This window comes from Pelophylax lessonae, assembly GCF_965119305.1.
Source record: "Pelophylax lessonae genome assembly, chromosome: 13".
In the NCBI taxonomy this organism is placed as follows: domain Eukaryota; kingdom Metazoa; phylum Chordata; class Amphibia; order Anura; family Ranidae; genus Pelophylax; species Pelophylax lessonae.
This window is the reverse complement of record NC_138780.1, coordinates 206,013,361-206,036,549: the sequence shown is the minus strand read 5'-3', so window position 1 is coordinate 206,036,549 and position 23,189 is coordinate 206,013,361. Positions and strand designations below refer to the sequence as shown.

At 47.1% G+C, this 23,189-nt stretch overlaps 1 protein-coding gene across 3 annotated transcripts; it reads left to right on the top strand.

The window, feature by feature from the left end:
• The first annotated feature begins 624 nt into the window (after window positions 1–624).
• On the top strand, window positions 625–4,053 carry FAM181A (family with sequence similarity 181 member A). Of its 3 annotated transcripts, XM_082242964.1 has the most exons (3): window positions 625–1,635; window positions 1,844–1,883; window positions 3,991–4,046. In XM_082242964.1, the coding sequence occupies exon 1, from the start codon at window positions 662–664 to the stop codon at window positions 1,505–1,507; it is 846 nt and encodes a 281-aa protein (XP_082099090.1). In that variant the 5' UTR covers window positions 625–661; the 3' UTR covers window positions 1,508–1,635; window positions 1,844–1,883; window positions 3,991–4,046. The 3 variants fall into 3 exon arrangements, 2 of the variants coding, with proteins under 2 accessions (XP_082099090.1, XP_082099091.1); XM_082242965.1 differs by lacking the exons at window positions 1,844–1,883; window positions 3,991–4,046 and adding an exon at window positions 2,444–2,478; XR_014224793.1 differs by lacking the exons at window positions 625–1,635; window positions 1,844–1,883 and adding an exon at window positions 2,414–2,483 and having other exon boundaries at window positions 3,991–4,053.
• Window positions 4,054–23,189: the final 19,136 nt, after the last annotated feature.

Here is a 23,189-nt window from a genome sequence, read left to right as displayed (position 1 = left end):
TCACCATAGAGACCATTTGAAATGGACAAGAATGTGGGAACGGGCTGGCTAAGGCCTGATTGCAATTCTTTGTATTTGCACAGCGGAATTTGATTGGCCAACAATCCCCCCCTAACTACGAGCGTTCATTCACTTTATTCCTCATCCCTAGAAGCATCACTGCACTTGTACAGGTTTGCGAGCGTAACAAGATTAGCCCCTTGTACTACTCTACGGCAAACAGCGGAGACATTCAGGACGGGTCTAAAGTAAGTCGCCAGTTTGGTGTGTGTTTGTCGGAGTGTCCAGGAAAATTTGATTGGGGGAAACGATTTGCGTCCAAAAATAAGTTGTGGGCTAAATATTGCCTTGTGACGCGTTAGAAGATCGCTCATTGCTCGTCTATGTCTACCAGGGGTGTCCAAACTATGGCCCTCCAGTTGTTCAGGAACTACAATTACCATCATGCCTAGTTATGTCTGTGAATGTCCAGAGATTTACAATGCCTCATGGGATGTGTAGTTCCCCAACAGCTGGAGGGCCGTAGTTTGGACACCCCTGAACCTATTCATTTTATGGGCCGAAAATTTTGAAAATGTTTTTTGTTCCATCCCTTAGGTCTCCGTATAACGAGGAACTTTTTCCTTCCCGACTTTCATGGAAATCTGGTCTGGTGCAAGCCATGGCGTCCGACAATGAGGTCAAGACTTTGTTGAATTTCGTCAACTTGGCTTCCTGTGACATCAAGGCCGCTTTGGACAAGTCGGCGCCTTGCCGGAGGTCGGTGGACCACAGAAAGTATCTGCAGAAGCAGCTGAAGCGCTTTTCCCAGAAATATTCCAGGCTGCCTCGATGCCACTCTGGCAAGAATGTCGATCTGAGAAAAGGATTGGTTGAGAGGATCAATCTGGCCACCCACAGTAAAGGACTCAGCGAAAAAGCCATTGCTGCGCTGGACGAGAACGCCGTCGGGAACGCATGCTCGCGGGAAAACGGCATGGAGAGTGGGAGACCGGACCAAGTGCCAATGAGAAAAAGACAGCTGCCTCCTTCCTTTTGGGAAGAACCTAGACCTTCCACCAGCCTTCTGGAGATGTCTTGCCCTTCCAAAATCGATCTTCTATACAAAGAACGAACGTCTGTCGCTGGAACAACGCTTTCCAGTTTTGACAACAAAAAATTAAAAAACGTGGTGATTCAGGAGACCTCCAACCCTTCCTGCCTGGAGAAGGAGGCTGGCAAAGTGCCTTCGGTGACACCCTTGGCCGGACGGGTCAACGTTTGTAGCTGCTGCCCTCTTCAGTACCATGGACAACAGATGCTGTACCACCACAGTCACGGGACCCTTCCCCCGGACCCCTTCGCTGCCCTTGCCTTGTGGAGTAAAAGCACAACCATCCCCACAGTGGAGATCCAGCACTTGTGTAAGGATTCCGGACAGAGAATCTACAGACATGTGGTCTTCAAACCTATCCCCACCAAACCGGCCATGCCGGCTTCCATTTTCAATGTTTTTGGATATATTTAATACAGGTGGGAAAGTTGGGCATGTTTCGGATTCCTGGGTACTTTGAAGGACTCCAAATATTAGAATCGTATTTATAAAGCAGTGACTTTGACATTCAGCAGGACATTCGCTGCAGGTGAATCTCCCAAGTCCATATGTTTTCCATGACATGATTGATGATTGATTCTTCACCCCGGTTCACATATATGCGATGCGGGAACCCTGCGAATCCACTGCGAGTTCCCGCATCGCATTCAACTCGCAGGCAGTTCACACTGCCATATGCGATTCATTGGGGGTATATAAAGCAGTGACTTTGACATTCAGCAGGGCATTCGCTGCAGGTGAATCTCCCAGGTCCATGTGTTTTCCATGACATGATTGATTCTTCATCCCAGTTCACATATATGCGATGCGGGAACCCTATGAATCCACTGCGGGTTCCCACATCGCATTCAACTCACTCATGGGCGTCCTCAAGGGGCCCCCCTTGGAAAATCTCCTGGCCTGCTCTAAGAGGGGAATCCATGGGGACCCTGCTCTAAAGGGGGATCTCTGGGGGACCCTGGCCTGCTTTAAAGGGGGATCTTTGGGGACCCTGTTCTAAAGGGGATCTATGGGGGGCCCTAGCCTGCTCTAAAGGGGGATCTATGGGGACCCTGGCCTGGCCTGCTCTAAAGGGGAATCTTTCGGGACCCTGCTCTAAAGGGGATCTAGGGGGACCCTAGCCTGCTCTAAAGGGGGATCTTTGGGGACCTGGCCTTCTCTAAATGGAATCTATGGGGATCCTGGCCTGCTCTAAAGGGGTTATATTGGATATATATATATATTCTTTGCAGGGAGAGCCTGGAGTACCTGGTGGTGCAGGAAAACCTGGTAGCATGGGGAATATAGGTGAAAAGGTAAGACTAAAGAGGGAACTACCAGCAGGACATTCGCTGCAGGTGAATCTCCCAGGTCCATGTGTTTTCCATGACATGATTGATTCTTCATCCCAGTTCACATATATGCGATGCGGGAACCCTGTGAATCAACTGCGGGTTCCCACATCGCATTCAACTCGCTCATAGGCCCCCCCTTGGAAAATCTCCTGGTCTGCTCTAAGAGGGGAATCCATGGGGACCCTGCTCTAAAGGAGGATCTATGGGGGACCCTGGCCTGGCCTGCTCTAAAGGGGGATCTTTGGGGACCCTGCTCTAAAGGGAATCTATGGGGGACCCTGACCTGCTCTAAAGGGGGATCCATGGGGGACCTTGGCCTGGCCTGGCCTGCTCTAAAGGGGGATCTTTGGGGACCCTGCTTTAAAGGGGATCTATGGGGGACCCTAGCCTGCTCTAAAGGGAATCTATGGGGGACCCTGGCCTGGCCTGCTCTAAAGGGGGATCTTTGGGGACCCTGCTCTAAAGGGGATCTATGGGGGACCCTGGTCTGCTCTAAAGGGGGATCTATGGTGGACCCTTGCCTGGCCTACTCTAAATGGGGATCTTTGGGGGCCCTGCTTTAAATGGGATCTATGGGGGACCCTGGCCTGCTCTGAAGGGGGATCTATGGGGGACCCTGGCCTGGCCTGCTCTAAAGGGGGATCTTTGGGGACCCTGCTCTAAAGGGGATCTGTGGGGGACCCTAGCCTGCTCTAAAGGGGGATCTTTGGGGACCTGGCCTACTCTAAAGGGGATCTAAGGGGATCCTGGCCTGCTTTAAAGGGGTCATATTGGCTATATATATATATTCTTTGCAGGGAGAGCCTGGAGTACCTGGTGGTGCAGGAAAACCTGGTAGCACGGGGAATATAGGTGAAAAGGTAAGACTAAAGAGGGATCTATAGGGACCCTGGCTTGCTCTAAAGGGGGATTTATGGGGGACCCTGGCCTGGCCTGCTCTAAAGGGGATCTATGGGGACCCTGCTCTAAAGGGGATCTATAGGGACCCTGGCTTGCTCTAAAGGGGGATTTATGGGGGACCCTGGTCTGGCCTGCTCTAAAAGGGATCTATGGGGACCCTGCTCTAAAGGGGATCTATAAGGACCCTGTTCTAAAGGGGATCTATGGGGACCCTGCTCTAGAGAGGATCTATGGGGGACCCTGGCCTGGCCTGCTCTAAAGTGGGATCTATGGGGGCCAAAAGGGATGGAGCATGGGTGACCTTAAAATGATGCCCCCCCCCCCCCTGAAAAAAATTCTGCGGACGCCCATGAACTTGCAGGCAGTTCACATGGCCATATGCGAATCGCTGTGGGTGTCAATACAAAGGTAACGACACCCCCAGATCAGTTTGCATATCGCAGTGCCAACTGTCAGTTCGGACATGAACCGGAGTGCATAGGTGTGAACATCCATGTGATCTGATTCTGGTGCGGACCCAAAAAAGGGCCCTGTGCGAGTTGTGTCAATCTGTATGGCTGAATTTGCATCGCACAGACATCGCATGGGATTTGCAGAGCAGTGCGCTCCGAGTCACATGCAATGTCTGTCATCGCATATATGTAAGCTGGCTCTTCACTGGAGAATGGGGGTCAAGTCACTAAATTTTACTGCATGCAATATAAAGGTCACATGACCCATTTGTTTTTGGGGGGGGAAATATCCCATGAGATAATAAAAGATTCAATTCATCAAAGTAAAATATCAAATGTAAGATAAATACTGCAAAAGAAAAATAAATAAATAAATCATTAACCACTGAAGCACCACGCCTTTTCTGACACTTTTTGTTTATATGTAACAATCATTTTGCTAGAAAATGACTTAGAACCCCCAAACGTTATATATATTTTACAGCAGAGGCTCTAGAGAACAAATTGGTGGGTTTGCCATTTTTTTTATGTCACGTGGTATTTGTGCAGCAATTTTCAAATGCAATTGTTTGGGGGAAGAAAAATTATTATTTTTTTTTTATTTTAATGAAAAAATGAAAAAAAAAAACAAAAAAAACGCAATGCATAATCCAATTTAAAAAAAATATATATATATAAGATAATTTTACGCTGAGTAAATAGATACCAAACATGTCATGCTTTAAAATTGCGCACGCCCATGCAGGGGTGACAAACAACTTACATTTACATGGGCAACATTTTAAAAGCCTTTACAGGTTACGGCTTCAGTTTTACAGAGGAGGTCTGGTGGTAGAATTACTGCCCATGATCTGACGTTCGCGAGGACACCTCACATGTGTGGGACGATTGCTGTTTGCATGTGCGCAGGACTGAGCATGCATCGCCTTTGAGGGCAAGCATGGTGGGGGGGGGGGGGGGGGTCGGCACTTTTTTTTTTTTTTAAATATTAATTTTTTACATTTTACACAGTTTTTTTCTTTAATCACTTTTATTGCTTTTACAAGGAATGTTCCAGCAATAGGCAGTGACAGTAACAGTGATAGTACCAGGCAGTGACAGTAACAGTTACAGTAACAGGCAGTGACAGTAATAGGCAGTGACAGTAATAGGCAGTGACAGTAACAGTTACAGTAACAGGCAGTGACAGTAATAGGCAGTGACAGTAACAGGCAGTGACAGTAGTAGGCAGTGACAGTAACAGGCAGTGACAGTAATAGGCAGTGACAGTAACAGTCAGTGACAGTAATAGGCAGTGACAGTAACAGTTACAGTAACAGGCAGTGACAGTAATAGGCAGTGACAGTAACAGGCAGTGACAGTAGTAGGCAGTGACAGTAACAGGCAGTGACAGTAATAGGCAGTGACAGTAACAGTCAGTGACAGTAATAGGCAGTGACAGTAACAGTTACAGTAACAGGCAGTGACAGTAATAGGCAGTGACAGTAGTAGGCAGTGACAGTAACAGGCAGTGACAGTAATAGGCAGTGACAGTAACAGGCAGTGACAGTAGTAGGCAGTAACAGGCAGTGACAGTAGTAGGCAGTGACAGTAACAGTTACAGTAACAGGCAGTGACAGTAATAGGCAGTGACAGTAGTAGGCAGTGACAGTAACAGGCAGTGACAGTAATAGGCAGTGACAGTAACAGGCAGTGACAGTAGTAGGCAGTAACAGGCAGTGACAGTAGTAGGCAGTGACAGTAACAGGCAGTGACAGTAATAGGCAGTGTCAGTAACAGGCAGTGACAGTAATAGGCAGTGACAGTCATAGGCAGTGACAGTCATAGGCAGTGACAGTAACAGGCAGTGACAGTAACAGGCAGTGACAGTAGCAGGCAGTGACAGTTGCAGGCAGTGACAGTAATAGGCAGTGGCAGTAGCAGGCAGTGACAGTAACAGGCAGTGACAGTAATAGGCAGTGACAGTAGCAGGCAGTGACAGTAACAGGCAGTGACAGTAATAGGCAGTGACAGTAATAGGCAGTGACAGTAGCAGGCAGTGACAGTAACGGGCAGTGACAGTAGCAGGCAGTGACAGTAATAGGCAGTGACAGTAACAGGCAGTGCCAGTAACAGGCAGTGACAGCAGTAGGCAGTGGCAGGTACTCTTTATGGAGGCACTGGGGGTCACTAAATCCTCCTCTATACTTAAAAGCATTAACAACACCAAGATCAGAGTTTTTGAATGCTTTTGATTTTTTTGCGAATGGCGCAGATGACATCATGTTAAGCTGCAAGTGATGTGATGTCATCGCTTCAAGGTTACCATAGCGGAGACCCGATCAAAGCCCATCCTGGCCTTCTTCTGGTGTCTGACTAGCTGGCAGGTCGCTCCGGTCTCCCGATGGGATGGGAGAACCTGAACAAGCCGCAGAGGGCCAGAGGGCGGTAGGGGGGTGGGGGGCCTCCGGTTCTGCTTTTTGTAATAGCAATCAAGCGGCTAGTTAGCTGCTCCGATTGCTATTGAAAAAAACCTGAAAACAGTACCGGGGTGATGCCTGCAGCTGCAAATCATCCCGATATAATCACCTGAACACCGATGGTGTCCCAGAAATCACCCCGATATAATCACCTGAACACCGATGGTGTCCCAGAAATCATCCCGATATAATCACCCGAACACCAATGGTGTCCAAGATACATGACCAATCACTTCACCACAGAACACACATTCCGTATTTATCACCTGCCAGGACACACCCATTATTTTATCAATTTAAAAACGAACAATTGGGGGAACTCTGCACTGACCAGTAAATTAAAAGTATACAATGTATCAATGAGAGAATAAAAAAGTTAGTGTGAGTGTATCAGTGTGATGAGTATACAATGTATTGGTGTGAGGAGTATACAATGTATCAGTGTGATGAGTATACAATGTATCGGTGTGATGAGTATATAATGTATCAGTGTGATGAGTGTACAATGTATCAGTGTGATGAGTGTACAATGTATCAGTGTGATGAGTATACAATGTATCAGTGTGATGAGTATACAATGTATCAGTGTGATGAGTATACAATGTATCAGTGTGATGAGTATACAATGTATCGGTGTGAGGAGTATACAATGTATCGGTGTGAGGAGTATACAATGTATCAGTGTGAGGAGTATACAATGTATCGGTGTGATGAGTATACAATGTATCCGTGTGATGAGTATACAATGTATCAGTGTGATGAGTATACAATGTATCAGTGTGATGAGTATACAATGTATCAGTGTGATGAGTATACAATGTATCAGTGTGAGGAGTATACAATGTATCAGTGTGATGAGTATACAATGTATCAGTGTGAGGAGTATACAATGTATCGGTGTGATGAGTATACAATGTATCGGTGTGATGAGTATACAATGTATCCATGTGATGAGTATACAATGTATCAGTGTGATGAGTATACAATGTATCGGTGTGAGGAGTATACAATGTATCAGTGTGAGGAGTATACAATGTATCAGTGTGATGAGTATACAATGTATCAGTGTGAGGAGTATACAATGTATCAGTGTGATGAGTATACAATGTATCGGTGTGAGGAGTATACAATGTATCAGTGTGATGAGTATACAATGTATCAGTGTGATGAGTATACAATGTATCAGTGTGATGAGTATACAATGTATCAGTGTGATGAGTATACAATGTATCAGTGTGAGGAGTATACAATGTATCGGTGTGATGAGTATACAATGTATCGGTGTGATGAGTATACAATGTATCCATGTGATGAGTATACAATGTATCAGTGTGATGAGTATACAATGTATCGGTGTGAGGAGTATACAATGTATCAGTGTGAGGAGTATACAATGTATCAGTGTGATGAGTATACAATGTATCAGTGTGAGGAGTATACAATGTATCAGTGTGAGGAGCATACAATGTATCGGTGTGATGAGTATACAATGTATCCATGTGATGAGTATACAATGTATCAGTGTGATGAGTATACAATGTATCGGTGTGAGGAGTATACAATGTATCAGTGTGAGGAGTATACAATGTATCAGTGTGATGAGTATACAATGTATCAGTGTGATGAGTGTACAATGTATCAGTGTGATGAGTATACAATGTATCAGTGTGAGGAGCATACAATGTATCGGTGTGATGAGTATACAATGTATCCATGTGATGAGTATACAATGTATCAGTGTGATGAGTATACAATGTATCGGTGTGAGGAGTATACAATGTATCAGTGTGAGGAGTATACAATGTATCAGTGTGATGAGTATACAATGTATCAGTGTGATGAGTATACAATGTATCAGTGTGATGAGTATACAATGTATCAGTGTGAGGAGTATACAATGTATCCGTGTGAGAAGTATACAATGTATCAGTGTGATGAGTATACAATGTATCGGTGTGAGGAGTATACAATGTATCAGTGTGAGGAGTATACAATGTATCAGTGTGATGAGTATACAATGTATCAGTGGGATGAGTATACAATGTATCGGTGTGAGGAGTATACAATGTATCAGTGTGAGTGGTGACATCTGATGTAAGGGGCACTCTGATGGTGACCCTGATGTAAGGGGGCACTCTGATGGTGACATCTGATGTAAGGGGGCACTCTGATGGGGAACCTGATGTAAGGGGGCACTCTGATGGTGACATCTGATGTAAGGGGGCACTCTGATGGGGAACCTGATGGAAGGAGGTACTCTGATGGTGACATCTGATGTAAGGAGGTACATTGATGGGGACCCTGATGTAATGGGGCACTCTGATGGGGGCCAGGATTTAGGGGGCAAACTAATGGGGACATCTGATATAAGGGGTACAGATTCTGTTTAATAACCCTGATGTAACAGGGCACTCTGATGGTGACATCTGATGTAAGTAGGAACTATGATGGTGACATCTGATGTAAGGGGGTACTCTGATGGAGCCATCTGATGTAAGGAGGAACTCTGATGGTGACATCTGATGTAAGGAGGCACTCTGATGGTGACATCTGATGTAAGGAGGAACTCTGATGGTGACATCTGATGTAAGGAGGAACTCTGATGGTGACATCTGATGTAAGGAGGAACTCTGATGGTGACATCTGATGTAAGGGGGCACTCTGATGGTGACCCTGTTGTAAGGAAGTACTCTGATGGGGACCCTGATGTAAGGGGACACTCTGATGGTGACATCTGATGTAAGGGGACACTCTGATGGTGACATCTGATGTAAGGGGGCACTCTGATGGTGACATCTGATCTAAGGGGGCACTCTGATGGTGACATCTGATGTAAGGAGGAACTCTGATGGTGACATCTGATGTAAGGAGGCACTCTGATGGTGACATCTGATGTAAGGAGGAACTCTGATGGTGACATCTGATGTAAGGGGGCACTCTGATGGTGACCCTGTTGTAAGGAAGTACTCTGATGGGGACCCTGATGTAAGGGGACACTCTGATGGTGACATCTGATGTAAGGGGACACTCTGATGGTGACATCTGATCTAAGGGACCACTCTGATGGTGACATCTGATGTAAGTAGGAACTATGATGGTGACATCTGATGTAAGGGGGTACTCTGATGGAGCCATCTGATGTAAGGAGGAACTCTGATGGTGACATCTGATCTAAGGGGGCACTCTGATGGTGACATCTGATGTAAGGAGGAACTCTGATGGTGACATCTGATGTAAGGGGGCACTCTGATGGTGACATCTGATGTAAGGGGGCACTCTGATGGTGACCCTGTTGTAAGGAAGTACTCTGATGTGGACCCTGATGTAAGGGGACACTCTGATGGTGACATCTGATGTAAGGGGACACTCTGATGGTGACATCTGATGTAAGGGGACACTCTGATTGTGGCATCTGATGTAAGGAGGTACTCTGATGGTGACATCTGATGTAAGGAGGTACATTGATGGAGATCCTGATATAAGGGGGCACTCTGATGGGTACCTTGATGTAAGGGGGTACTCTGATGGGTACCTTGATGTAAGGGGGTACTCTGATGGGGACCAGGATTTAAGGGGGCAAACTAATGGGGACATCTGATATAAGGGGTACAGATTCTGTTTAATAGCCCTGATTTTATGACATCCTAATACATACTAGTGTTGACATTATGCCCTCTGGCTTTTGTTACTGCACCCCCCCCCCCTGATCAGGTAGGCTAGATCCGCACTTGCACCAGGAGCACATGTGGCAGGGTGGCACAGTTGGAAGGCAGGTGTCACCCCATAACAGGAAGTGCCTGAACATGGGAGCTAATGGCGGGATCACCAGGGATTATTTTCTTAAATCTGCAGCTTTTGAAATGACACAACCAGATTATATGGGCTTCTAGTGAAGGGGTTTACATCTACTTTATTGCCCCTGCAGGTGGGCACTTTGCGGGGGAGAAGGTAGAGCAGAACTGGCGCTATTTGTAGGCATCTCTGAATTTATAGTCCTATTTAGCAGAGGCAGCTGATCTTATAAGAAAATCTTCTCCACACTGGTTTCCTGTTCAGCTATTTCCCATTACTGTAATGGCGGCTGCCTGTCTGAGCGCTGCCTGTTCTTTGAGGGGCCATTTACATTTTTGCTGCATTTGTTGCACATCGCACATAGACATCGCACATACACATCGCACATAGACATCGCACATACACATCGCACATACACATCGCACATACACATCGCACATAGACATCGCACATAGACATCGCACATACACATCGCACATAGACATCGCACATAGACATCGCACATACACATCGCACATACACATCGCACATACACATCGCACATACACATCGCACATCGCACATCCAGATCGCCCATACACATCGCAAATACACATCACACATACACATCACACATACACATCGCTCATACACATCGCACATACATATCGCACATACGCATCGCACATACACATCGCACATACACATCGCACATACACATCGCACATACACATCGCACATCGCACATCCAGATCGCCCATACACATCGCAAATACACATCGCACATACACATCGCACATAGACATCGCACATACACATCGCACATCGCACATACACATCGCACATACACATCGCACATCGCACATCCAGATCGCCCATACACATCGCAAATACACATCACACATACACATCACACATACACATCGCTCATACACATCGCACATACATATCGCACATACGCATCGCACATACACATCGCACATACACATCGCACATACACATCGCACATACACATCGCACATCGCACATCCAGATCGCCCATACACATCGCACATACACATCGCACATACACATCGCACATAGACATCGCACATACACATCGCACATACACATCGCACATACACATCGCACATCGCACATCCAGATCGCCCATACACATCGCAAATACACATCACACATACACATCACACATACACATCGCACATAGACATCGCACATACACATCGCACATACACATCGCACATACACATCGCACATAGACATCGCACATACACATCGCACATACACATCGCACATACACATCGCACATACACATCGCACATACACATCGCACATAGACATCGCACATACACATCGCACATACACATCGCACATACACATCGCACATACACATCACACATACACATCGCACATAGACATCGCACATACACATCGCACATACACATCGCACATACACATCGCACATAGACATCGCACATACACATCGCACATACACATCGCACATACACATCGCACATACACATCGCACATACACATCGCACATACACATCGCACATCGCACATCCAGATCGCCCATACACATCGCAAATACACATCACACATACACATCACACATACACATCGCTCATACACATCGCACATACGCATCGCACATACACATCGCACATACACATCGTACATCGCACATCCAGATCGCACATACACATCGCACATACACATCGCACATACACATCGCACATCGCACATCCAGATCGCCCATACACATCGCAAATACACATCACACATACACATCACACATACACATCGCTCATACACATCGCACATACACATCGCACATACGCATCGCACATACACATCGCACATACACATCGCACATACACATCGCACATACACATCGCACATCGCACATCCAGATCGCCCATACACATCGCAAATACACATCGCACATACACATCACACATACACATCGCTCATACACATCGCACATACACATCGCACATACGCATCGCACATACACATCGCACATACGCATCGCACATACACATCGCACATACACATCGTACATCGCACATCCAGATCGCCCATACACATCGCACATACACATCGCACATACACATCGCACATACACATCGCACATACACATCGCACATACACATCGCACATACACATCGCACATACACATCGTACATCGCACATACACATCGCACATACACATCGCACATGCACATCGCATACACATCGCACATACACATCGTACATCGCACATACACATCACACATACACATCACACATACACATCGCACATACACATCGCACATACACATCGCACATACACATCGCACATACACATCGCACATACACATCGTACATCGCACATACACATCACACATCGCACATACACATCGCACATACACATCGTACATCGCACATACACATCGCACATACACATCGCACATACACATCGCACATACACATCGCACATACACATCACACATACACATCGCACATACACATCGCACATACACATCGCACATACACATCGCACATACACATCGCACATACACATCGCACATACACATCACGCATACACATCGCACATACACATCACACATACACATCGCACATACACATCTCACATACACATCGCACATACACATCGCACATACGCATCGCACATACACATCGCACATACACATCGCACATACACATCGCATACACATCGCACATACACATCGCACATACACATCGCACATACACATCGCACACACACATCGCACATACACATCGCACATACACATCACGCATACACATCGCACATACACATCACACATACACATCGCACATACACATCTCACATACACATCGCACATACACATCGCATACACATCGCACATACACATCGCACATACACATCTCACATACACATCGCACATACACATCGCATACGCATCGCACATACACATCGCACATACACATCGCACATACACATCTCACATCGCACATACACATCACACATACACATCGCACATACACATCGCACATACACATCGCACATACACATCTCACATCGCACATACACATCGCACATACACATCGCATACACATCGCACATACACATCACACATACACATCGCACATACACATCGCACATACACATCGCACATACACATCGCACATACACATCGCATACACATCGCACATACACATCGCACATACACATCGCACATACACATCGCACACACACATCGCACATACACATCTCACATCGCACATACACATCGCACATACACATCGCATACACATCGCACATACACATCACACATACACATCGCACATACACATCTCACATACACATCACGCATACACATCGCACATACACATCACACATACACATCGCACATACACATCTCACATACACATCGCACATACACATCGCACATACGCATCGCACATACACATCGCACATACACATCGCACATACACATCTCACATCGCACATACACATCACACATACACATCGCACATACACATCGCACATACACATCTCACATCGCACATACACATCGCACATACACATCGCATACACATCGCACATACACATCACACATACACATCGCACATACACATCACACATACACATCGCACATACACATCGCACATACACATCGCACATACACATCGCACATACACATCGCACATACACATCGCACATACACATCGCACATACACATCGCACATACACATCGCACATACACATCGTACATCGCACATACACATCGCACATCGCACATACACATCGCACATACACATCGTACATCGCACATACACATCGCACATACACATCGCACATACACATCGCACATACACATCGCACATCGCACATACACATCGTACATCGCACATACACATCGCACATACACATCGCACATACACATCGCACATCACACATACACATCGTACATCGCACATACACATCGCACATACACATCGCACATACACATCGCACATACACATCGCACATCGCACATACACATCGCACATCGCACATACACATCGTACATCGCACATACACATCGCACATACACATCGCACATACACATCACACATACACATCGCACATACACATCGCACATACACATCGCACATACACATCGCACATACACATCGCACATACACATCGCACATACACATCGCACATACACATCGCGCATACACATCGCACATACACATCACACATACACATCGCACATACACATCTCACATACACATCGCACATACACATCTCACATCGCACATACACATCGCACATACACATCGCATACACATCGCACATACACATCGCACATACACATCGCACATACACATCGCACATACACATCGCACATACACATCGCACATACACATCGCACACACACATCGCACATACACATCGCACATACACATCGCACATACACATCGCACATACACATCGCACATACACATCGCACATACACATCGCACATACACATCGCACATACACATCGCACATGCACATCGTACATCGCACATACACATCGCACATGCACATCGTACATCGCACATACACATCGCACATACACTTCGCACATACACATCGCACATACACATCGCACATGCACATCGCACATACACTTCGCACTTGTTGCACAAGTGATTTACTGCACATCGCATTACAGCAACCATAATATCCCATAAATCGGACATGCTATTTTGTAACGCACAATGTAGTGCAACTGAGCGTTGCCTTCGTGCATTGGGGTGCATTCAAAATTAATGACACAATAAAGCATGCAACGTGCATCCCCTGCGTTGCGGCCATGCACAAGTTGCTGCCATGTAATGATGTAAATGGGCCCTGAATGATTATTCAACTGGGAAATGGAATTCATTTTTTGGTAAATGTTGAATGATGTAGAAGTTTTGTGTCTCCAGGTTCAGTTACACTTTGCAGTAGAGGTTGCCTCATGCTCCCCTTAGACAAAGAGCATCCTTGTAGAAGCAGAGACCCCTCTGTAGATGCAGAGACCCCCCTGTAGAAGCAGAGACACCCTTGTAGAAGCAGAGACCCCTCTGTAGAAGCAGAGACACCCTTGTAGAAGCAGAGACCCCCTTGTAGAAGCAGAGCACCCTTGTAGAAGCAGAGACACCCCTGTAGAAGCAGAGACACCCCTGTAGATGCAGAGACCCCTCTGTAGAAGCAGATACACCCATGTAGAAGCAGAGACACCCCTGTAGATGCATAGAGCACCTCTGTAGAAGCAGAGACCCCCTTGTAGAAGCAGAGACCCCCTTGTAGAAGCAGAGACAACCCTGTAGAAGCAGAGACCCCCCTGTAGATGCATAGAGCACCCCTGTAGATGCATAGAGCACCCCTGTAGAAGCAGAGACACCCCTGTAGAAGCAGAGAGCATCCCTGTAGAAGCAGAGACCCCGCCTGTATAAGCAGAGACCACCTTGTAGAAGCAGAGACAACCCTGTAGAAACAGAGACCCCCCTGTAGAAGCAGAGACCCGCCTGTAGAAGCAGAGACCCCGCCTGTATAAGCAGAGACCCCCCTGTAGAAGCAGAGACCCCCCTGTAGAAGCAGAGAGCACCCCTGTAGAAGAAGAGAGCATCCATGTAGAAGCAGAGACACCCCTGTAGAAGCATAGACCCTCCTGTAGAAGCAGAGACCCCGCCTGTAGAAGCAGAGACCCCGCCTGTATAAGCAGAGACCCCACCTGTATAAGCAGAGACCCCCCTGTAGAAGCAGAGACCCCCTTGTAGAAGCAGAGACCCCTCTGTAGAAGCACAGACCCCCTTGTAGAAGCAGAGACACCCCTGTAGATGCATAGAGCACCCCTGTAGAAGCAGAGACCACCTTGTAGAAGCAGAGACAACCCTGTAGAAACAGAGACCCCCCTGTAGAAGCAGAGACCCGCCTGTAGAAGCAGAGACACCCTTGTAGAAGCAGAGACCCCTCTGTAGAAGCAGAGACACCCTTGTAGAAGCAGAGACCCCCTTGTAGAAGCAGAGACCCCTCTGTAGAAGCAGAGACCCCCTTGTAGAAGCAGAGACCCCTCTGTAGAAGCAGAGACACCCATGTAGAAGCAGAGACACCCCTGTAGATGCATAGAGCACCTCTGTAGAAGCAGAGACCACCTTGTAGAAGCAGAGACAACCCTGTAGAAGCACAGACCCGCCTGTAGAAGCAGAGACCCCGCCTGTATAAGCAGAGACCACCTTGTAGAAGCAGAGACAACCCTGTAGAAACAGAGACCCCCCTGTAGAAGCAGAGACCCGCCTGTAGAAGCAGAGACCCCGCCTGTATAAGCAGAGACCCCCCCTGTAGAAGCAGAGACCCCCCTGTAGAAGCAGAGAGCACCCCTGTAGAAGAAGAGAGCATCCATGTAGAAGCAGAGACACCCCTGTAGAAGCATAGACCCTCCTGTAGAAGCAGAGACCCCGCCTGTAGAAGCAGAGACCCCGCCTGTATAAGCAGAGACCCCACCTGTATAAGCAGAGACCCCCCCTGTAGAAGCAGAGACCCCCCTGTAGAAGCAGAGACCCGCCTGTAGAAGCAGAGACACCCTTGTAGAAGCAGAGACCCCTCTGTAGAAGCAGAGACACCATTGTAGAAGCAGAGACCCCCTTGTAGAAGCAGAGACCCCTCTGTAGAAGCAGAGACCACCTTGTAGAAGCAGAGACCCCTCTGTAGAAGCAGAGACACCCATGTAGATGCATAGAGCACCCCTGTAGAAGCAGAGACCACCTTGTAGAAGCAGAGACAACCCTGTAGAAACAGAGACCCCCCTGTAGAAGCAGAGACCCGCCTGTAGAAGCAGAGACACCCTTGTAGAAGCAGAGACCCCTCTGTAGAAGCAGAGACACCCTTGTAGAAGCAGAGACCCCCTTGTAGAAGCAGAGACCCCTCTGTAGAAGCAGAGACCCCCTTGTAGAAGCAGAGACCCCTCTGTAGAAGCAGAGACACCCATGTAGAAGCAGAGACACCCCTGTAGATGCATAGAGCACCTCTGTAGAAGCAGAGACCACCTTGTAGAAGCAGAGACAACCCTGTAGAAACAGAGACCCCCCTGTAGAAGCACAGACCCGCCTGTAGAAGCAGAGACCCCGCCTGTATAAGCAGAGACCACCTTGTAGAAGCAGAGACAACCCTGTAGAAACAGAGACCCCCCCTGTAGAAGCAGAGACCCGCCTGTAGAAGCAGAGACCCCGCCTGTATAAGCAGAGACCCCCCTGTAGAAGCAGAGACCCCCCTGTAGAAGCAGAGACCCCCCTGTAGAAGCAGAGACACCCCTGTAGAAGCAGAGAGCACCCCTGTAGAAGCAGAGACCCCCCTGTAGAAGCAGAGAGCACCCCTGTAGAAGCAGAGACCCCCCTGTAGAAGCAGAGACCCCCCTGTAGAAGCAGAGAGCACCCCTGTAGAAGCAGAGACCCCCCTGTAGAAGCAGAGACACCCCTGTAGAAGCAGAGAGCACCCCTGTAGAAGCAGAGACCCCCCTGTAGAAGCAGAGAGCACTCCTGTAGAAGCAGAGACCCCCCTGTAGAAGCAAAGACACCCCTGTAGAAGCAGAGAGCACCCCTGTAGAAGCAGAGACCCCTCTGTAGAAGCAGAGACCACCTTGTAGAAGCAGAGACACCCATGTAGATGCATAGAGCACCCCTGTAGAAGCAGAGACCACCTTGTAGAAGCAGAGACAACCCTGTAGAAGCAGAGACCCCCCTGTAGAAGCAGAGACCCGCCTGTAGAAGCAGAGACACCCTTGTAGAAGCGGAGACCCCTCTGTAGAAGCAGAGACACCCTTGTAGAAGCAGAGACCCCCTTGTAGAAGCAGAGACCCCCTTGTAGAAGCAGAGACCCCTCTGTAGAAGCAGAGACACCCTTGTAGAAGCAGAGACACCCCTGTAGATGCATAGAGCACCTCTGTAGATGCATAGAGCACCTTGTAGAAGCAGAGACACCCCTGTAGAAGCACAGACCCGCCTGTAGAAGCAGAGAGCACTCCTGTAGAAGCAGAGACCCCCCTGTAGAAGCAGAGAGCACTCCTGTAGAAGCAGAGACCCCCCTGTAGAAGCAGAGACCCCCCTGTAGAAGCAGAGACCCCCCTGTAGAAGCAGAGACACCCCTGTAGAAGCAGAGACACCCCTGTAGAAGCAGAGAGACCCTCTTTAGAAGCAGAGACCCCCCCTGTAGAAGCAGAGACACCCCTGTAGAAGCAGAGAGACCCTCTTTAGAAGCAGAGACCCCCCCTGTAGAAGCAGAGACATCCAAGGGGCTTGCAGTAACCAAGGTGCACAGGGAACAGAGATGTCACCCACAGCCAGGGAATGTTGCTGGTGGAATCTCCAAGAAGCGGGGGGGGGGGGGGGGTGACCACTCATAGCTGACACTTCTGGTGGACTGACCAGGAACTCCATAAATTGACAGAAAGCTGGAGTTTGAATTGTTGTTCACCCTTTGTGGGGTCCGGCGCTCCACCAATGCCCCTCCTGGGAGATGTGAACTGAAGGCCGAGTCATTTTAGGTTCGATGTTTTGTCCTTTAGCAGCAGCATGAGCATGAAAATGATTTCCTCAGTTCCCCGTGGGCTCAGTGACTTTGGACAATTGTCAAATTAAAAGTGAATGCTGGGGCAAAAAGTTGTACATCTCTGCCATGCATGCGCATTGACTCACGTTCGATCTCTTTATAAACACTACAGAAACTCAAGTACAGAAAAATACCCGCTGACCTGCCAGAAATCCAGTGAGCTCCACACTTCCCGCATGAGCTGACAACGCTGCTTCTGCTGCACTGAAATCCCAGGCAGTGTTGTCACCTCTTCATACTTCTACAGAACCCCTCTACTTGTCCCCATACCATTAGGAGGAGGTGTTCTGTAGTCCAGCAGGGGAGAACTTAGACAGGGCTGACAATACTGATTGGGATTTTAGTGCAGCAGAGGCAGCGTTGTCAGCTCATACAGGAAGTTAGAAGCTCATACAGGAAGTTAGAAGCTCATACAGGAAGTTAGAAGCTCATACAGGAAGTTAGAAGCTCATACAGGAAGTTAGAAGGTCGCTGGATTTCTGGTGGATCAGCCGGTATTATTCTGTATTTTAGCACTGTTAGGGCTGAGGGTCCAAATACACTTCTGTGTTTCAGTAACACGCATGGTAACGGACAATTTACCGCCAGGGAAGCGTAAATAGGCCCTCAGCCTCAAATACACGCTAATGTTCAGAAGAGTATCTATTGGTCTACCAGAAATCAAGTAACGCACCTAACATGCATTGTGGTGCCATGTTTGTTTCGAATGGTCCCCCAACACACCAAGGCAGGGGTCCCCAAACTACAGCCCATGGGTTAAATCTGGTTCGCTGCCAGATTTTATCTGGCCTCTAATGAAACAGGGAGTCCAATGTAAGGGTGGGATATTGATAGGGAGCCTGAAATAAGGGGGGACTCTGATAGGGAGCCTGATGTAAGGGGTGGACTCTGATAGAGAGCCTGATGTAAGGGGGGTGGGACTCTGATAGGGAGCCTAAAGTAAGGGGGGACTCTAATAGGGAGCCTAATGTAAGGGGGGACTCTGATAGGGAGCCTGATGTCAGGGGGGACTCTGATGGGGTGCCTAATGTAAGGGTGGACTCTGATAGGGAGCCTGAGGTAAGGGGGGACTCTGATAGGGAGCCTGATGTAAGGGGGACTCTGATAGGGAGCATGATGTAAGGGGTGGACTCTGATAGGGAGCCTGATGTAAGGGGGGGACTCTGATAGGGAGCCTGATGTAAGGGGGGACTCTGATAGGGAGCCTGATGTAAGGGGGCTCTGATGGGGAGCCTGATGTAAGGGAGGACCCCCCTGATGTAAGGGGGATTTGGATGAGGACTCTAATGTAAGGGGGATTTGAATAAGAACAATTTTGTAAGGGGGGGCTCTGATGTAAGGGGGCTGTCAGATGGGGACTGTCATATAAGGACGTACTGTTATGTAAGGGGGACTTTAATGGGGAATCTGATAGAAGGGGGACTCTGAAGGGGAGTCTGATATTAGGGGGACTTTCATGGGGTCTCTAATGTAAGGAAGGGCTCCGATGTTGACCCTGATGTAAGAGGGACTTTGATGAGGATTCTGATGTAAGGGGGGACTCTGATGGGGATCCTGATGTAAGAGGGACTTTAATAGAGACTCTAATGTAAGGGGGGCTCTAATGGTGACTCTCATATAAGGAAGGATCCTGATTTAAGGGTAGCTCTGATATAAGGTGGGACTCTGATAGGGAGTCTGATGGGGACTAGCATCTAAGGAGGGACTGTAATGAATGGAAGACTTTGATGGGGATTCTGATGTAAAGGGGGACTTTGGTGGGGACTCTGATATAGGGAGGGCTTCTGATGGGGATTTTGATGTAAGGGGGACTTTGATGGGGATTCTGATGTAAGGGGGGACTCTGATGGGAATTATGGTCTAAAGGGGAAATGTGATGTAAGGAGAACTCCAATGGGAATTCTGTTGTGGGGGGCTCTGATAAGGAGTCTGAGATAGGGAGGGCTTCTTAAGGTGACACTGATGTGAAGGGTAACTTTGATGGGAATTTTGATGTAAGGGGGGACTCTGATGGGCACTCTGATATAAGGAAGGACTCTGATGGGGATCCTGATATAAGGGGGACTTTGATGGGGGCTCTAATGTAAGAAGGGAACCTGATGCAAGGGTGGCTCTGGTGTAAGGGGGGGGGAGGGGGGACTCTCCAATGGGGACTCTCATGTAAGGAGGGACTGTTATGTAAGGAGGACTGTGATGTAAGGAGGACTCTGATGGGGACCCTGATGTAAGGGGGGACTCTGATGGGCACTTTGATATAAGGAAGGACTCTGAGGGGGATCCTGATGTAAGGGGGACTCTGATGGGGGCTTTAATTTAAGAAGGGACCTGGATGCAAGGGTGGCTTTGGTGTAAGGGGGGGAGGGGGGACTCTCCAATGGGGACTCTCATTTAAGGAGGGACTGTGATGTGAGGAGGACTCTGATGGGCACTTTGATATAAGGAAGGACTCTGATGGGGATCCTGATGTAAGAGGGACTCCGATGGGGGCTCTAATTTAACAAGGGACCTGCATGCAAGGGTGGCTTTGGTGTAAGGGGGGGAGGGGGGACTCTCCAATGGGGACTCTCGTGTAAGGAGGGACTGTGATGTGAGGAGGACTCTGAATGGGGACCCTGATGTAAGGGGGGAACCTGATGGGCACTTTGATATAAGGAAGAACTCTGATAGGGATCTTGATTTAAGGGGGACTTTAATGGGGGCTCTAATGTAAAATGGGAATCTGATGTAAGGGGGGGGGGGACTCTCATGTAAGGAGGGACTGTGACATAAGGAGGACTGTGATAGAGACCCTGATGTAAGGGTGGACTTTGAAGGGGACTCCAATGCAAGGAGGGACCCTGACGCAAGGGTAGCTGTGATGTAAGGGGGGACTCTGATAGTGACTCTCATGTAAGTAGGGACTCTAATGTAAGGAGGACTTTGATGGGGACTCAATGCACAGTTGTGTTGCATTTAGAAAAAAGGATCATGTGATTTTTGGGGCACATTAGGGTGCTCTAGCAGCCGTGCATTTTGATTGGGTGCCTTAACTCAATGACAAGACATAAGTGGGTTGAACCTGGAGGAAGGGGGCGGAGTTATGAAATTTACAGATTTTTTATTTTGCCCTGAGATGACCTTTATACTTCCTGAATCCACAATCCACGATGTGTGCGCCGTTTACAGCTGTATACAATGTATCATTGTAATATAATGGATCATTGTTGCTGAATGTTACATTGTTGCTGATTGTTGAGCATTAGGGAAGGAAATGCCTTTCTGTACAAGGATCTGACCTGCTGTATATAAACGGATCCTCTGATTGGTCCTTGTCACTGTGTAGATATTGTACAGTCTGAGAATGTTTCCCGTGTATGATCAATAAAGTTATGACTGTTACCATCACTGAAAAAAAAACAGTCTTTGTCTAAGCTCCGCCTTCGGCATAATCTGTACACGCCTTCCTGTGTAAACTCGGGGAGTATCCTGTGCAAAAGTTCAAGCAGTGTACAAATCCGACACGTTTCGGGGGAAAGCCTTCCCCTTCCTCAGGGCTAATATAAGAGAACAATAAAATGAGAAACATTCCATAAATATCTCCTACAAAATAATATTCTGATCTACGGCCATCAATTATCTGTAATATTTTGTAGGAGACACAGTGTCTGACAAAAGTATGCACACCCCTCACATTTGTGGAAATATTTTATTATTAACCACTTCTGGACCGGAAGGATTTTCCCCCTTAATGACCAGGCCACATTTTGCAACTCGGCACTGCGTTATTTAAATGGACAATTTGCGAGGTCATGCGACGCTGTACCTAAATAAAATGGATGTCCATTTTTTCCCTACAAATATAGCTTTGGTTTGGTGGTATTTGATCACCTGTGCGATTTTTATTTTTTGCGCTATAAATAAAAAAAGAGCGACAATTCTGAAAAAAAAAAAAAAACAATATTTTTCACATTCTGTTATATAACATTCCCAAAATAAAAAAAAAATTAAAAATCAAAATTTTTTAACATTTTAGGCCAATTTGTTCTCTACTACATATTTTTGGTAAAAAAAAAAAAAAAAAAAAAAAAAATCGCAATAAGCGCATTTTGATTGGTTTGCACAAAAGTTATCGCAGCTACTAACTAGGGGAAAGATTTATGTATTTTTTATTTATTTATTTTTTTATTTTTTTTACTATTAATGGCGGCGATCAGCGATATTTAGCTGGACTGCGACATTGCGGCGGACAGACCGGACCCCTAACTGACATTTTTGGGGTGGACCAGTGACATTACTACAGTAATCAGTGCTAAAAATATGCATTGTTACTGTATTTTTTTTATTTTGTTTTTATTTTTTTGGGCTAAAAATAAAAAAAGAGCGACAATTCTGAAAAAAAATATATATATTTTCACATTCTGCTACATAACATTCCCAAAATAAAAAAAAAATTAAAAATCAAAATTTTTTAACATTTTAGGCCAATTTGTTCTCTGCTACATGTTTTTGGTAAAAAAAAAAAAATCGCAATAAGCGTATTTTGATCGGTTTGCACAAAAGTTATCGCATCTACAAACTAGGGGAAAAATGTAT

Bases quoted from the DNA above. Each gene is read 5' to 3' on its own strand.
- FAM181A (XM_082242964.1), top strand. From the start codon at position 662: ATGGCGTCCGACAATGAGGTCAAGACTTTGTTGAATTTCGTCAACTTG.